Raw genomic sequence first — 18,315 nt, 5'->3', positions numbered from 1 at the left:
TTTGAGTTATATCACTTTTTTGAAGGTGACCTCCGTGCAGAAAAATATATATTTTTTAAAATTTTTTGTTTGGTGAAGGAAATATTAAACACAAAAAAGCATCCGATTTGAACTAAAAAGACATTTTCTTTAAAGAAATATTCACCAGGTGTTCTAAAAATGTACAGGCGTGTTGTGGTCAACATTTTTGTTAATTATAGCCGTAATATGTTCTAACTAGGGATCACGATTGCGTGATTTATTTGGTCCTTTAAAAAAATAATATTTATAAAGATCTTTTCCTGAATCAATATTTTAAACATATCAACGTTTATAAAAATCTTTTGGCGGATCAGTACTTTAGTTCATTATAACCATTTTTCTTTTGTTTTAACCGCGTTCATTGGGTTGGAACGAATAAAATAGGTAAAATGAGAATAGGGAGTAGGAAAAAGAAAAGTTGTTCGTTATATCTGGTGTTCGTTGTAAACGCGTTCGTCTGTAAAATTCTTATTAAAATATTGAAATATTGTTAAAATATTTGAAACAGTGCTTAAATTCGTCGCTATCGCTCGTGTTTTTTAAAGCGGGCCTGAAAATCCTAACAAATTGTAAAAAATTCTACTCGCGGGGTAACAATTTTTGTTTGTTATAATCGTGATCGTTTTAAGAAGTTCAATGTATGTACAAATATTAAGAAAAATTCTTTGGAAACAGAAAACATTGTTCGCTATAAACGTAGTTTCTTATAACCGATGTTCGCTATATCCGAATTTTACATTGTAATTCTTTGTTTTATCTTTCATTTACATATAAAGCAATAAAAATGTATAAAAAGCCCACATATCCAGCGCTATTAATTTTTGCCTCAAAGACAGGCCAAATTACTTATAGTGCATATGTACAAGTGATCTGGAAGTGCATCAAATTATGAATTTTTACTCATGATTTTTACAAGAGCGTGACTACTGAAAGAGACACTCCATTGCACTACATTTTAACTGACCCTTTGACGTTGCATTTTAACCTTTGGGGTAGAACAAATAAAATGCATTTATTATTTGTGTAAAACAAAAATTTGATGAACTATATTACATTAACACAAATTATGAAAATTATCCATTGAATTCAATCGCAACCATGCGTGTTTCCTCCGCTCTCCATTTAATCCAAGCTGAACTGTTTTTGCTTCATCTGCTAAATGGGTTTGATATTGTCTTCCCATCACCAGTTAAGATTTCGATATGTACTCCAACAGCACTCCATTGGGAAATTTTCTTCTCGTGAGTTACCGGAAAAATGTTCACAAATTGAATATTTATACCCACAACATTTATGCTAACGAGGATATATACACTTTCATACGGGCAAAATGTGCCTCATCGAAATAATGGTTTTAGACCGCAAGCATGTTTGGACGAAATGTGTTTCAGACAGTTTGGATTCGATTGAGCAATGTCCGTCCGTCTGTCTGTCTGGCTGGAGCGCACGATAACTTTCGAACGGATCAACCGATTCGATCCAAAATTTGGCGTTCGTAATATTTTGTCCAAACTTGGTTTAAGTTCGAAGATGGGTTATATCGGTCCACTCTTCCGGTACCTCCCCCACAAAAGTTCGAAAATGTTCGGAAATGTTGTACGTTCTAAAACTCTTGAAGGGAGTAACCGATTTGGTCCATACTTTGCAAATCGTGAAATGTCTACCAGACTTAGACGAGGACTCAATCGGTCCACTCCTTCGGGTACCTCCCACAGAAAATTTGGGATAAGTTCAGTTTAAAACCTGCTCTCGAATCGCTTTGATTTTCAACTTTCAGCAACTTGTATTCACTGCCCCCTATACGACGGTACAAGTTTCATCAGGGGCAAGTCCACACTTCCTGAGAAAATAGCCTGAAAGTCCCTATGACACCGTGTGAGGTGCTTGGAGCGCAAGATAACTCTCGAAAGAAAATTTGGCCTTAGTAATATTTTGTCCAAACATAGTTTAAGTTCGAAGATAAGCCATATCGGTCCACTCCTTCCCCACAAAATTTCAAAAATGTTCGGAAAAATTGTTCGTGCGGTAACTCTTGAAGGGAGTGGCCGAATTGGTCCATACTTTACACATCCTAATATATCTACCAGATATTGATCAGGTTTAAATATGGACTATATTTGTCCTCTCCATCCGGTACCTCCCACACAAAATTTCGGATAACTTCACTTTAAGACCTGCAATCGAATCACTTTGGTTTTTGTTGAAGCAAATTGCGTTCGCTGCCACAATTACGATGGTAACATTTTTTTCAGGGGCAAGTCCATACATTTTGAGCAAACAGCCCGAAGGTTGTAAAAACCCCCTATGGCACCATATGCAGTGGCTGGAGATCCACTTTAATAATGGTCAATGTCGATCCATTCATTTAACTACCTCCTCCGCAAAACGTTTGATCTTTAATTCTAATCAACATTTTTGTCGGTTCATACAACCAAAAATTTTAAAAACCCCTAAATACATACGCTTTTGGAAAAAAAATATGTTTCAATATACACAGGCTGAGGGTATATGGTAAATAACAAAAATGTTTTGCAATCGATGAATCCGAGTTTCACCTATTCAGAATTCGCGAACTGTTAACATATTCTATAAAGTATGACTACAATTCTTTAAAATGAAGTGTTTTAGGAGGGATCCCATAATGTCGACCATTAAAATTAATTTTCGTGGAAGCTGTGTTGGCATCAATGTAGAAAAATGGGTAAAAATGGGTTGAAGCTAACAAGTGTTTTTATGTTCCCATGCGATTTCTGGCTTAACCTTACATTTTATAGACCTATTCCCAAAGAATGAATCACAGAATACTCCATGGGCAATAAGATATATCCACTGCATCCATCCAAAATTGATGCCGGAATTTCGGGTTTTTTTGAATTTTTTTAATAATCCGGACGCGCAAGAAGATAATATTCCAAACTCATAACAGGATTACAAAACTCGTGATTTTTCGTCGTTTAATCCATATCTCATGAGTGTGCTCCTTACAGCATCCTAGTAATTGGAGTCGAAAGGCCAAAATTTCATACGTGAATTTTCTTACAAAACATATTTTTTGCGTGTAAAATTTACAACTGTCATTCAATTTCCTTTGAAACTCGCGAGAATTTAGTTTTTTTTACGCGACGGTTCTAATGAAGCTTTCCGCGATCGAATTCATCTACTAAAACCGCGGATATAGATACCTTGAAAATTGGAAAATCAGCAAAAATATATTTTGACAAATCCGCGTACTAAACTGCTATTTTCCTTAAAATTTTTTACATAAATGGAATCCTTTACTCGCGATTATAATATTTGCGAAAACACGTGTCATAAATAAAAAGAGATACGCGAGTAATATGGGTATTTCGCCAAAAATTGAATGTGGAGGCACATCCACGGTTTTTGAAGAATCTATTTGAAATAGGTGTATATTGACGTCTTTTTGATGGTTGCTGATAAAACCGGATGCGCATCAAAATCGTTTGCACATTGCGCGACTTTTACCAACTTTAAGGTTTTTTTGCAGTGCATGATGCAACTGGCGGCACACAATGATCGCTGAGTGAAACATCGAAATATGCATAAATATTGAAAGAGATTGATTCGCTTTATCCAAAATCGGATGCGCATCAACCGACTTTAACTAATTCGCGAATTACAGGCTTTTTAATTTTCATATCTTTTAAATGATAGTAATTTTAATATTACTCTTAATTTCCTATCCTTATAAGTTATCACAGTAAGCAGTTAAGCTTTCACAATGGTAAACCATATATTTTGATAAAGTTTTAGCAGAATACTTTAAGTATAATTTGAATTTATTGCCTGATGTTTTTAATTTTTTTGATTTTCCGCGAAAATAAAAACACATTTTGGAATTTTTGGTGCATCTGTGGATGGATATCAAATGCTGTTACTGATATATGCTTACATTTTCTCAATACAAAAAATAAGAAATTTTAAAATATTTTTTTTATAAGAGGATAAAAACCGCTATAACTTTTGCGCGCATCGGCCAATTTCGTGAACGCGAGCAAAAATCCAAAAATCGTAGATGTGGTCGCGAAAAAATTTTTTAATTTTTTTCAAATGGAATTGCAAAGGAATTTTGTTATTTGCCATATATCTGTCGGCAAAGCTGACTGATACTTTTTACTTGTTTTTATTTATTTTATATTAACAATTTTTTGGAAATGTTAACACGCTTGTCTCTTTTTGGAAAATGTATGCCGCTGCCTGTAGAGATGTACAAACTGATTTATGTACTTGTAGGGGTCTCTAACAACTGCTAATAAAATGTAGCGAACGGAGTGCCTTTTTCACGACTCCGTTTGGACTGCATCCGGATGCTGTTAAATTGTGAGGAATTGGAGTGCCTTTTTCAGGACTCCGTTGAACAGCATCCGGATGCTATTAAAATGTGACAAGTGCATGTGATTGTTTGGATTGCATCCAAATGTGGTTAAAATGTGAGGAATGGAGTGCCTTTTTTCACGACTCCGTTTGAATTGCATCAAAACATGCCGTGAAAGAACTAGTCCACATTGCACTACTTCCATTTTATTTTGCTGGGTATATATACTTAATGGGGTCGCAAATGATGATTTCAATGCATTACAAACAGAAAAATATACTTAATATACCCTCCATACTATGGTGGAGGTTATATAAAATACATATATAAAGAATAGTGTCTTTAAAATATTAAACAGTTATGAACTGTTTCTCTACGGACACAATACCAAGACCTCTACTAGTTTACAAAGTGATATTTCGAATTTACATTTCAAAAATTTGAGGTATGTAACTATTCATAATTAAATTCAAATATACACACGTACATTTCTTCATTTGGAATGTGAATGCCACACTCTCGTATCGCCAAACAATTTGCATTAATTTATTATGGATTGTAGTCTATTTGATAAAAATATTTGTTGTTACCAATTAATTTATTTTTTTAGAAGTCTAAGAAAATTACAAAATGCAGGTTTAAATTAAATTCTCTATACAAATCTTCTGCTTTCAAAAGCTGTGAAGCAATTGTCTAATACTCTTGTAAATCCAGCAAACCACAGCGATCCAAATGAGGCAGGAAATGTCGTACAATACTTTGATGGCGTTTATTTCGGTAGCAATTTTGTCGAAAATTTCTGGCCCTTACACTGTCTCCCACCAAGCAATGGACATCGGCATCATCACATTGATCGGATGTTGCAATGGCTTGATCCGAAAGAATGCCAGTGACAGCTGGGAAATGAAAAAAGTAAATGATGTCAATGCATATAGAAATTTGGAAGCGACCAAATCGATAACTTAGAAAACACAAAATAACTTTATTTACCCAAAATATGTCTCTCCTCAATTTGCAAACGCAATTCATGTAGGCTAGGTATGTGGCCTTTGTATTCTAATTTGTTCAGCATTCCACTTAAATTCTTGTGATAAAGTTGTACCAACTCAGCTAGACCAAGAATATCCATTTGCAGTTGTGGCTCCAGAGAGGTATTAAAGAAATAATGCAAATCTATGGCTGGAGAAGTCCAGCTGCAAAATTGGAAATCCACAAAGAGTATATCCTCAAGAATCGGCTCCCCCACCTCATCATCATCATGAACACCATTATCCCTGCTATAGCGTAGCATTATATTATTGATCCACAAATCGCCGTGGCACAAGGTATAGAAATGATTTGGATTATTTGTTGAATATGCCTTTGTGGCATAGTCCACAATATGCGGCTTGATGTTCATTAACTTATCGTGATAATATTCACCCAAATCGCAATCCGTTCGGGCAAACTTGGCACATTCTTCAATCATATATTCAAACATACAACCCAAACCTCGGGTGTGTTCATTAAAGAGACCTCTATTGTATGTTTCCAGCTCACCATTGAGTTGTTCATTTAACACTGCAGCGGCTGCATGAAATTTGGCCAATTTTTCCACTACAAACTTGGCATGAAGCATATTAAAACCCTGCAAGCGGTTGCCCATAATATAGTGTTTTGCTGACAAATCTTCAAATATTATTGTCGATTTTTCATAATCCACATTTAAGGTTTGGGCAAATAGCTGTTCACTGTCACTTTCAACATTTTGTAGGATTTTAGACATTTTTGGCAACACTTCTTCATACATTTGCATTTCGGTTCGATACAAATCATAACCTTTCATAAGATCTTCCAAAACGGGATCACTTGTATGGCAACATTTCATAATAAACGATAAATGCTGTAGATTTCCGTCCTCCTCCTCCTCCCCTTGGCGGAAGTATATTTTTATGCGGGTCATAACACTGGCATAATTTTCACCATTTGCCGTAGCCGGTTTTAGTTGAATATATTCTATTTTTACACTATTATCGTGGAGATAGTTTTCTAAAATTGTTTCCAAATATTTGGAATTGTTTAGCCATTCAGGAGCCTGCCATGTAATTGTGTCACCCATTTTGTGTAATTTTTAGTATTTCCTTCTAAAATAAAAGCGTTCTTTATTTGTTACTGTCCCGCTGAGTTGTGTATTGGAAATGATAATAGTTTGAATTCGTTTTTGAAAACAACGACAAGCTTAATTGTGACTTACATAGCGACAGCCGTTCATTTAATTCAACAAAATTTAATGGATAATAAAACTACAGTCAGACATGGTTAAAGTGACCAATCGCTTCTAATGACATATCTCCACAAAAGTTATTGGTTTGAAAAAAAATCTAGAAAATAATTCAGTTGATTCCTTTAATTCGTAATACAACCCAGCAAAAAAGTCCTCCCAAAATCATGGGTTTCGTAAGTGATTTTTAGCAGCCGTAACTACTCTCAAACCCCCTTTCTTCCCCATTATTTTTACAAGGGCATGTCGCACTCAGTTTCTAGTTATTTTATGACCACTAGAATAACTAGTTATTCTGTGGCCAATAGAAGTTGAAAAGTAAGGTGAAAAAAATTCTATTTTTAGAACAGTTGATGTGAAGAATTTGTTTTTAATTTCAACACACTTCTTACTTTTATTTTACTTTATTTCATTTCGCTTCCTGCCCGAGTTGAAAACACGAACCCTCTGATTTCTAGCCAAACACACTACACACTGTCCCACGCACACGAACATTAAGGGTTGCTTAAGAACCTAAATGCGCAGTGCACATGTGCACCACGAACTGTAATTGTTTAATTAACAAACAGTTTTTGTTTTTGTTAAAAACTCGCGTGCCGACGGTGAGCGTTGAACACACAACCCTAGGATTTATAGTCGGACACACACACACTGTGCCACCGTCCTCATTACTTAGTGAGGAGTAAAGTAAGTAGGTTTACTTGTACATTTTTTAAGAAGTAACCCATTACTTATCGGATTACTTGTAATGCGAAAAGAAGCTTGTTTACATTACTTTGTAAAGGGTTACGTAATGACTACCGGATCCAAATTTTTGCTGGGAAGAGACCTGAATTTTTTTTTTACAATTTATCGGGGTTTTCGATTTGTCGGCAATAAAATGTGACTTAATTTGTTTGGTATAGCCCGGATTAGCTGTATAACAATTGTCATAGCTAGACGTGGCCTTAGATATTGTAATTGATAAATGGGGAAGAATTTACATTTTGACTCAACAGACACGTGTTGTAAATCTATGTAGACGCTTGGAACATTGAAAATGACTTTTTTTGATATAGTCGCTCGCTTAACCAAACCAAACGCGTTACCAAATTATGCGTTTCCCAACGAAATACAATATAGAATACAAATAGGTTAGGTTAGGTTATAGGATGCCCAGCTGCTGTAAGTAGCAGCCGCTCCATGCGGAGACCTTGTGGTCCATTGTGATCATCTTGAGTAGTGTTGAAAGTTGGTATGTAGTTGACGGTGTAGGTGATGGTTGTAGGTGAAGTAAGTAGTTGCAGATCCGTTGTGGTGATGATTAATACTGGTGATGGAGAGACAAATAAGCTAAGGAGATGGATATTAGTTTTGGATAGGAGAAAGTAGATAGAAAGTGAAGAGACAGGGGAGAAGTAGAAAAGGTAATAAGAGAGTGAAGGAGAGGAAAACAGATGATATTTAGAAGGTAGATTAACTAATATACTTAAGTTAACCCGCCCCATAGCCATTTGAGGCCTCTGTAGTATGTTAGCAAGGCTCTGGGGTCGGAAGAGGAGAAGTAAGACAGGGATTCCGTCATGTGAACGCCAAAAAGCCTTTGCCTTTTGGCACTCAATCTGCGACACAGACAGAGAAGATGTTCAATTGTCTCCGTCTTCCTCAACACCACAGTGACCACACGCAGAAAAATTTATGTTAGAAATATGTTTGGATCCAAACAAATATATGTTTGGGACCGGTTGCAAACAAATATATGTTTGGATCCAAACATAATATGTTTGGGTCCAAACAAATATATGTTTGCAACATTTTGTAACATATCTCAATTTGATATGTTTGGGTAAAACATACTTTTTATGTTAGAACATGGAGAGAGGATGTTTGTCAACGAGAGTAATAACAGTGCTCTCGCGGCTGTGTAATGCTGCTTTATAATAAAGTGTTGTGTGTATTGTATAATAGAAGACGTAGAAGCGAAGAAGGGGGCTTTGGTGGCATGTATGCGTCAAACTCGTGTGTTTCTTGTTTTGTTGTTGTTAACCAACGAAGAAGAAAATAAGAAATGATATGAATTATATTTTTTTTCTTTCTTCAGTGTTTTAGTTGCCTTTGTAGAGTCAAGACGGCAAAGTGAGTGAATAAATCAGTGTTTTGTGTTTTCTTAAAGAAATTGTGTTTTTAGTAAATTAAATGCCCAATACATTTTATAATTGAATCGGAAAGTTGAATGGAATTATTTTATTGGACAAGGAAGAAATCGCATTTAATGTTGGTAATTACATACATACTTATGTATATTTGAAATATGGCATATCCATATTTATTTATTACATTACATAATCATTTGATTCTAGATGCCGATTCTCCGCTGATGATTTCAACTAAGAGGACAATTTGTTTTATTTCACAACTAAGGAGAAGCGTTCAACTATGTACGTTTCTATATATTTTTCCTTTTTAAAAGTGTGACTACAAATTATTTCAATCAGTTTTTCTTTTATTAAAGTGTGTTATGTATTTCTTTGGAATTTTGTATGTACCTATGTGTTTGTTGTTCTTTTGCCGTTTAATAAAAAACCACAACATTTGTGTGTATACTATAGAGATAGCCAGTGAGCTCTTACTGAGAGCAAGTGAGCACACATTTTAAAGTGTTTTACATTGAATTTTACGCTCCCTTGCTCTCAGTAAGCGCCCACTGGTGCATGTGTTTGGTTTTTTTTGTGTCTTTTGGGTTTGTATTTTTTTGCACCCAATCATATAAAATGTTTGCACCCAAACATAAAATTGTTTCCACCCAAACATATCTTTGTTTGCACCCAAACATATATATGTTTGCACCCAAACATAAATATCTTTGCACCCAAACATATATATGTTTACACCCAAACATATATTTGTTTCCACCCAAACATATATATGTTTGCAGACCCAAACATATATATGTTTGCAGACCCAAACATATATTATGTTTGGGACTGTTGCAAACATATATATGTTTGCTGCAAAATATGTTTGGGACATATGTTAGAGAGGCCGATTTTTTTTTGCGTGCAGGTACCCAACAAAATCTTACTGACATATCACAGGTTTTCAAGATAGATCTACAATCCCGAACGATCCTAGACTTTATAGTGAAATACCCTAATGCTTTTAGCGCTGCCTGGCTGTCAACATATATAGTGACTGTCCTGTTTGCTAAGTCCGTCTCCCTCAACACCACAGTGACCAGGTACCCAACAAAATCTTACTGACATATCACAGGTTTTCTAGATAGATTTACAATCCCGAACGATCCTAGACTTTATAGTGAAATACCCTAATGCTTTTAGCGCTGCCTGGCTGTCAACATATATAGTGACTGCCCTGTTTGCTAAGTCCGTCCTTCCCACTAGTGCCTCTAGGGCCTTCAATATTGCAAAGACCTCTGCCTGGAAAACACTGCAGTTGTCATTAAGTTTAAACGAGTACCTAATGTTCAGTTCATCAGAGTACACACCAGCACCAGTGCCATCTTCCATCTTCGACCCATCAGTGAAGATAGATAGGCTATCCGGAATTAATCTGCACTGAACCCATTCATCCCTATCGGGTATTAAAACGTCAGGTATAGTGAAGTCAAGAGTTGGTAAAATGTAATCGGTCACACCCCCTCTGTTTCCAAGCACTAGCTGACTACACAACCACTGTAGAACGTTTGCATGGCCAAGCTATGAGCAACGCCACATGCCAAGTTCCCTAAGCCTCAAGGCACACCTGGAGGCCTGATACTGTACCAAAATGTCCAGAAGTTGGATATTTAAAACAGCATTCAGCGCCGACTGGGGTGTGCTTTTAATAGCTCCAGTAATAAGAATTGACGCGGCACGTTGCACACTACTTAGCTTAGAAAAGTTTGATTTATTGCTGAGTGCGTGCCACCAAACAAGACAACCATAGGTCAGGATATGACAAACCACAGTCCTATACAGCCAGTGTATTACATGTGGTTTGAGACCCCAGCTCTTACCTATGGTATTCTTGCAAGAATATAGTGCAATTAAACCTCTCTTTGTTCGATCCTCGGTATTCCTCTTCCAACAAAGCTTGTGGTCGATGACCACACCAAGATTCTTTGCTTCCATGGAGAGGCGTACCAGCTCTGTCTTCGTCGGATTCACACCAAGTCCATTATGGTGAGCCCAACGTGAGAGCTTCACTAGAGCACCTTGCATAAGTTCAGACAGCGTAGATAAGAATTTCCCGCTAATTAGAATGACTACGTCATCCGCATACGCCACCACCTTGGTTTTTAGGTTGTCGAACTCCGTAAGTATCCCGTTTAGCACCAGAAGCCACAGCAGGGGTGATAAAATTCCTCCCTGTGGCGTTCCTCTGGTGACCAAGCTTGAATTGATTAGCCTACTATCAAGCATTCTATCGATCTAATTTATTATTATACAAATAAATATTATGAAAAAGAGATAAAAATGGAATACGGTGTTTTGAAATTTTAGGTTGGACCAACATTCTTCACCTTTTTTTTGATTTTTTGGAAATATGTAGCACAGGATTCCTTCCTTGCATTTTAGACATATAAGCTTCGTTCCAGAACTAAAAAGTTTTAACACATACTGCACATTTTACCCCGAAATGTGTTCCCGTACACCAAAAAAGTTGACATTTCTCTCTTTTGCACATTTTACCATGAAAAAAGTACTGGAACGGAGCTTATCTGCTTGCGCAATTACCCATGCTTCGGAACCATACATCAGCACGGGTAGTATCAGCGTAAAAGCGTTATTTTTGTTTGACGAGTTGTGGCTTTTAATTAATTAATTGGATTAATCGAGCTAACATGGCCTAAGGAGTTTTGTATTGAAAAATGAATTCTAGTTTCGCTGGTAGTTTTAAACCAGGCTCATCAGGCGTATTTGAATGTTAATGGCCAGAAGACAAAGGCTGATTTTGATAACTTCTATTTAACAACATTTTTACAAATTTGTAATTATGAAGTATTTATTGAAGCCTTTTTCTTTATAAAGTCACCCTAGTGTCTTGTCTAGGAATCATTTTCTCAATACATTCACATGTACAATCGGGGGGTTTCATTCATGAATAGTAATCATGGTATAAGTAAAGAGGTAGATTTAAATGAAAAAATCTATAGAACCCTTGTTTTTCTTGAATTCCTAAAACTTCAAAATAAAAGCAACAAGTGGGTTTGTTTACAATGCATTTTTTGAGCATTTTATAAAAAACGCAAAAAATGAATGAAGAGTTAAGTTTTCTCCACATAATCGAGTTGTGAATATGATAAACTGATTGTTTCAATTCATATCTCACCAATTACTTCCATACAAATGGTCTAAAAACAATTTTAAAAATCATTGAATTCGATTGTTTTTAAAATTGTTTGGCATATTATTCAAACACCACACACACATACACAGTTTGTTTATATTGTTTTGAAGTTTTAGGCATACTCGAATGAAAAAATTTAAATTGACATAAAGCTTTGGCTAACCTTTCTTATTAAACCATGAATAGTAATGTCTTCAGTTTCTGAAGTTTTTTTTTTGATATCATTTCGACTAGTTTGTTGATATGATAGATTGGCAGTGGCTTAGAATGCTGTGACCTCAGCAACATTGTCTGTTTGTTGGAGAGGACCCAGGTTCAAACCTCAGGCTCTGCTGTGAAGTGCTTACTTAAGCTAAAGTAGCATCTGTTGGCCAATACAATTCTTCTTTTTATTTCACAACTGATGTTGTTTGTTGTGTTTACGGCGGTGCCGAGGTATACGAGGTCTTTTACTACCTCAAAATTATAGGAACCAACTTCAACAGTTGGTCCGATCTCAATGGACGCATTGCGCGTCGACACCATCAGCTTGGTCTTCTCGCCGTTTACCGCCAGACCCACTTTAGCAGATTCTCCTTCGACCATTATAAAGGTATCGGTTACTTCTTTTACTGATCGTCCCATGATGTCTATATCATCAGCAAGTAACATGTGGCTATTGGTGTAGATTGTGCCATTTCTTTTGACGTTTGCCTCTCGTATAACCTTTTTTAGCAGGATGTTGAAAAGATCACACGAAAGGCTGTCTCCTTGCCTGAAACCTGTTTTGGTACAAAACTCTTCGGGGAGGTTATTTTTTATTTTAACTGAAGATCATGTGTCAGTTAGAGTCATTTTAAAAAGTCGAATGAGCTTTGCGGGGATACCTTGCTTGGAATACCTTTGAACGTAGCGGGCTGTCGAAGGCTGCTTTATAATCGACAAAAAAGTGGTAGATGTCGATCTGCATCTCTTGGGTCTTCTCCAGGATTTGCCGCAGGGTAAATATCTGGTCAATGGTGGACTGACACTATCTTGTAGGCGATAGGGAGAAGACTTATGCCTCTATAGGTGGAGCATAAAGTCTTATCCCCTTTCTTATGGACGGGACACAGGATGCTCAGGTTCCAATCGTCGGGTACGCGTTCTTCCTGCCAGATGGAGCTAACTAGGTGATGCATACACCTTATCAGCGTGTTGCCTCCGATTTTAAACAGCTCGACTGCTAAGCCATCAGCTCCTGCTGCCTTATTATTCTTCAGCCGGTTTATTGCTGTCTTTACCTCATCTTGGCTGGGTGATATACATTCAATACCATTTTCTGGGATTGGATCTGTGGTATCTTCGTCGACTTCGCTACTATTGGGTACCAACCGTTTGGAAAAATGCACTTTCCATATCCTTAGCACACTATCTGTATCAGTTACTAGATTCCTTGTTGGTCTCTACAGGAGGAAGTGCCAGTTCCAAAGCCATCAGTTTGATGTTTCACTCTTTGGTAGAATTTTCGGACTTCATTCTGTCTCCTGTACATCTCGATTTGTTTACACTCCCGCTTTTCAATCTCTCTCTTTTTCCAGCGGAAAAGACGTTTCTCCTCTCTCCTTTTCTCCCGATATCTCTCTCGTGCGCTACGCGTTGCTACGGATTGTAAAGTAGCCCTATATGCCGCATTTTTCTCTTCAGACCAGGTGACACTATGGTTATATCTGGCGAACTGTTACATTCCCCACTAAATCTGGTAGGTACGTCCTTATTGACCGTGCAAAACGTAGAGCTAGGACCAAATGCTACAACTCATGACGAGTACAGCTAAATACAGAAAAAAAAAATTGCCTACCTAACATACGTCCCAAACATATTTTGCAGCAAACATATATTTGTTTGCAAGCAGTCCCAAACATAACATATGTTTGGGTCCTGCAAACAAATATATGTTTGGGTCCTGCAAACGAATATATGTTTGGGTGCAAACAAATTATATGTTTGGGTGCAAAGAAATACAAAACCCAAAAGCCACAAAAAACAAACAGTGGGCGCAAGGGAGCGTAAATGTCAATGTGAAACACATTGAAATGTATGCTCACTTGCTTTTTCTTACATGTAAACACATTTGTAGATGGTAGTGTTTTTTATTGAAGGGCATAAAAACAACAAAAGCGACAAAGACACATAGGTATATACAAAAAACTGGATGAAATAACTTATAAAAAGTCGCACTTTAAAAAAAAAAAAAAAAAAAATATATATATATATATATATATATATATATCACTGATGGAGAGTTAGAAAGGTGTACCAAAGGTTTTTTGGAAATTCGAACTATAAGTGTACGAAAAGTACTAAAAGTTACTAAATTTAGTACTATTTGGTATTACGTGAACGGATAGAGCTAAAATCTTGAAATTTGGAATGAAAATCAAGGTTAAGATGATAAGTTGATATAAGGAGGTGGTTTTGAAAATGTGTACTCATTTGTACGAATAGTACTAAATGGTACTAAATTTGGTACAATTTGAATTTGGGCGAACCGATAAAGTTGGAATTCTGAAATTTAGAATTACTATTACTGTTGGAGCGTAGGTTTGAGATATGAAGGTAGTTTTCGAAATTAGTACATATGGGTACGAAAGGTACTAAATAGTACCAAATAAGGTACAATTTGGATTTGGGGGAACGGATGGAACTTGAATCCTGAAATTTAGAATTAGGATTACTGTCGGAGTGTAGGATAGAGGTATTTTGGAAATTCGTACTTTTGGGTACGAAAAGTACTAAATGGTACCAAATTTGGTACAATATGAATTTAAGTGATCGGATAGAGCTGGAATGGTGAAATTTGGAATTATGATTACTATTGGAGTGTGGGATTGGGATACTTTTGGAAATTCGTACTTATGGCAACGAAAAGTACTAAATGGTACCACATTTGGTACAATTTGGATTTGGGTGATCGGATACATTTGGAATCCTGAAATTCGAAATTAAGATTACTTTTGGAGAGTTGGATAGAGGTAGGTTTGGAAATTCGGACCTATGGGAACAAAAGGTACTAAATGGTACTAAATTTGGTACAATTTGGATTACGGTGACCGGATGCAGCTGTAATTCTGAAATTTGGAATTAAGATTACTGTTGGCGTGTAGGATTGAGGTAGTTGTGGATATTCGTACTCGTGGGTACGAATAGTACTAAATAGTACCAAATTTGGTACAATTTGGATTTGGGTGAACGGATATAGCTGAAATTCCGAGATTTGGAATAAGGAGTACTATTGGAGTGTAGGATTGATAAAGTTTTGGAAATTTTTAGTTATGGGTAGGAAAAGTACTAAATAGTACTAAATTTGGTACAGTTTAGATTTCAATGATAGGATACATTTGGAATCGTGAAATTCAGAATTAAAATTGCTGCTGGTGTGTTTATAGAGGTAGGTTTGGAAATTCGTACTTTGGATACGAAAAGTACTAAATGGTACCAAATTTGGATTTGAGTTATCGGATGTATCTGGAATCCTGAAATTCGGAATTAAGCTTATTGTTTGAACATAGCACTGAGGTAGTTTTGAAAATTTGTACTTATGTGTACGAAAGTACTAAATGGTACCAAATCTGGTACAATTTTGATTTGGGTGAACGCATATAGGTGGAATCCCGATTTTCGGAATAAGGATTACTGTTGGCGTGTAGGATTGATGAAGTTTTTGATATTTTTAGTTATGGATACGAAAAGTACTAAATGGTACCAAATTTTAATTTATGTGATCGGATACATTTGGCATCCTGAATTTCGGAATTACGATTACTGTAGGAGTGTTGAAAGAGGTAGGTTTGGAAATTCGTACTTTGGATACGAAAAGTACTAAATGGTATCAAATTTGGTACAATTTGGATTACGGTGATCGGATGCAGCTGAAACCCAGAAATTTGGAATTAAGATTACTGATGGCGTGTAAGATTGAGGTAGTTGTAGAAATTCGTACTCATGGTTACGAAAGTACTAAATGGTACCAAATTTGGTACAGTTTGCATTTGGGGAGATGGGATCCCGAGATTTGGAATAAGGAGTACTGTTGGAGTGTAGGATTGATAAAGTTTTGGAAATTTGTAGTTATGTGTAGGAAAAGTACTAAATTTGATACAATTTGGATATCAGTGAAAGGACACATTTGGAATCGTGAAATTCGGAATTAAAATTGATGATGGAGTGTTGATAGAGATAGGTTTAGAAATTCGTACTTTGGATACGAATAGTACTAAATGGTACCAAATTTGGATTTGAGTGATCGGATATATCGGAATCCTGAAATTCGGAATTAAGCTTATTGTTTGAACATAGCACTGAGGTAGTTTTGAAAATTTTTATTTATGGGTACGGTTTGGAATTAATACCTGTTGAATTGTAGGATTGATAAAGTTTTGGAAATTTTATTTTTGAAAATATTTTTTTTTGGAAATAGTACTAAATTTGGTACAATTTGGATTTGAGCGAACGGATAGAGCTGGAATCAAGAAATTTGGAATTAAGATTACTGTTGGAGTGTGGGATTGAGATATGGAAGTAGTTTTGGAAATTCGTACTTATGAGTACGAAAAGTACTAAATTTGGTACAATTTGGATTTGAGCGAACGGCTAGAGCTGGAATCTTGAAGTTTGGAATTAAGATTACTGTTGGGGTGTAGGATTGAGGAAGTTTTGGAAATTCGTACTTATATGTACGAAAAGTACTAAACGGTACTAAATTTGGTACAACTTGGATTTGAGCGACTTAAAAAAAAATAAGAAAAAAAAATATTTGTATTATATTGGTCGCTAACATTCGGAAAACGAATTAGCAAATAAAGAAGAAGAAGAGGTACGAAATGGTTCCATGTATGGTACAATTTTGTATTGGATGAACGGATAGATCTGGATTCGTGAGATTTGGAATTATGATTACTGTTATCATTTGCTTATAACGTGAGATTTAAGAAATATAAACCATAAATATACGAAAAGTTCTAAATGGCACAGGTTTTGGTACAATTTGTTATTGTGTAAAGGGAATTTTGAAATAATAGGAGGAGGTTCGTATTTATGTATTTACATGAAAGTACTAAATAGTTCTATAATTGGTTTTTGGGGGAAGAGATAGAGCTGCAAGTGAGGATGGCGGTTGTTGGGTTAGGCCATATTTGCGCTGAGAACCTCAATTAAAATATCTCAAAAAATGTGGATTTATCTTGATGTGTAGGCGTGACGAAAATCGGACTAAAGTGGTACGTATTAGTACACAACATGTTTCCATGTTCACCATTCTATATTATATATTATTTATTTGTTTTGTATATTTAACGCATACGAAGTAGCGGGCACTTTGCTAGTATACTTATAAAAGAGTTCAGTAATGATGACTCACTGACTGACTGACTGATAATCAACGCCCAGACTAAACGGCTAAAGCTAGAATCTTGAAATTTTGGGTGAGGGTCACTCTTGGCCCGAAGGTGTCAGATAAGGCTGGATTTTTGGAAATTCGAACTAGAACTGTACTAAAAGGTACTAAATATGGTACCCTTTGTATTAGGCAAACGCGACGAGCTAGAATTCTGAAATTTGGAATGAGGTTCACTGATGGAGAGTTAGAAAGGTGTACCAAAGGGTTTTTGGAAATTCGAACTATAAGTGTTCGAAAAGTACTAAAAGTTACTAAATTTAGTACTATTTGGTATTACGTGAACGGATAGAGCTAAAATCTTGAAATTTGGAATGAAAATCAAGGTTTAGAAGATGAGTTGATATAAGGAGGTGGTTTTGAAAATGTGTACTCATGTGTACGAATAGTACTAAATGGTACTAAATTTGGTACAATTTGAATTTAGGCGAACCGACAAAGTTGTAATTCTGAAATTTGGAATTACTATTACTGTTGGAGTGTAGGTTTGAGATATGGAGGTAGTTTTCGAAATTCGTACATATGGGTAAGAAAGGTACTAAATAGTACCAAATAAGGTTCAATTTGGGTTTGGGGGAACGGATGGAGCTGGAATTCTGAAATTTAAAATTAGGATTGCTGTCGGAATGTAGGATAGAGGTATTTTGGAAATTCGTACTATTGGGTACGAAAAGTACTAAATGGTACCAAATTTGGTACAATATGAATTTAAGTGGTCGGATAGACCTGGAATAGTGAAATTTGGAATTAAAATTACTATTGGAGTGTGGAATTGGGATACTTTTGAAAATTCGTACTTATGGCTACGAAAAGTGCTAAATGGTACCAAATTTGGTACAATTTGGATTTGAGTGATCGGATACATTTGGAAACCTTAAATTCGATATTAAGATTACTATTGGAGTGTTGGATAGATGTAGGTTTGGAACTTAGGGTCTATGGAACAAAAAGTACTAA

The 18,315-nt window shown here is 36.0% G+C and overlaps 1 protein-coding gene across 1 annotated transcript; it reads right to left on the bottom strand.

The window, feature by feature from the left end:
* Positions 1–4,936: 4,936 nt before the first annotated feature.
* Positions 4,937–6,542, bottom strand: LOC141390353 (uncharacterized). The gene is made up of 2 exons (XM_073963266.1): positions 5,348–6,542; positions 4,937–5,253 (listed from the first exon to the last, which is right to left on the bottom strand). Exons 1-2 carry the CDS (start codon positions 6,453–6,455, stop codon positions 5,051–5,053), a joined length of 1,311 nt encoding a protein of 436 aa, XP_073819367.1. The 5' UTR covers positions 6,456–6,542; the 3' UTR covers positions 4,937–5,050.
* Between the last annotated feature and the right edge of the window lie 11,773 nt (positions 6,543–18,315).

This window comes from Musca autumnalis, unplaced genomic scaffold (genome assembly GCF_047663935.1).
Source record: "Musca autumnalis isolate F117 unplaced genomic scaffold, ASM4766393v1 scaffold_1, whole genome shotgun sequence".
Lineage (NCBI taxonomy): Eukaryota > Metazoa > Arthropoda > Insecta > Diptera > Muscidae > Musca > Musca autumnalis.
Note: the sequence above shows the minus strand (reverse complement) of the source record. Positions and strands in the feature narration are given on the sequence as shown.

Coding starts and splice junctions, on each gene's coding strand:
- LOC141390353 (XM_073963266.1), bottom strand. CDS start 6,455: ATGGGTGACACAATTACATGGCAGGCTCCTGAATGGCTAAACAATTCC. Junction 5,254..5,347: donor TGAGGAGAGACATATTTTGG/GTAAATAAAGTT, acceptor TTCATTTCCCAG/CTGTCACTGGCATTCTTTCG.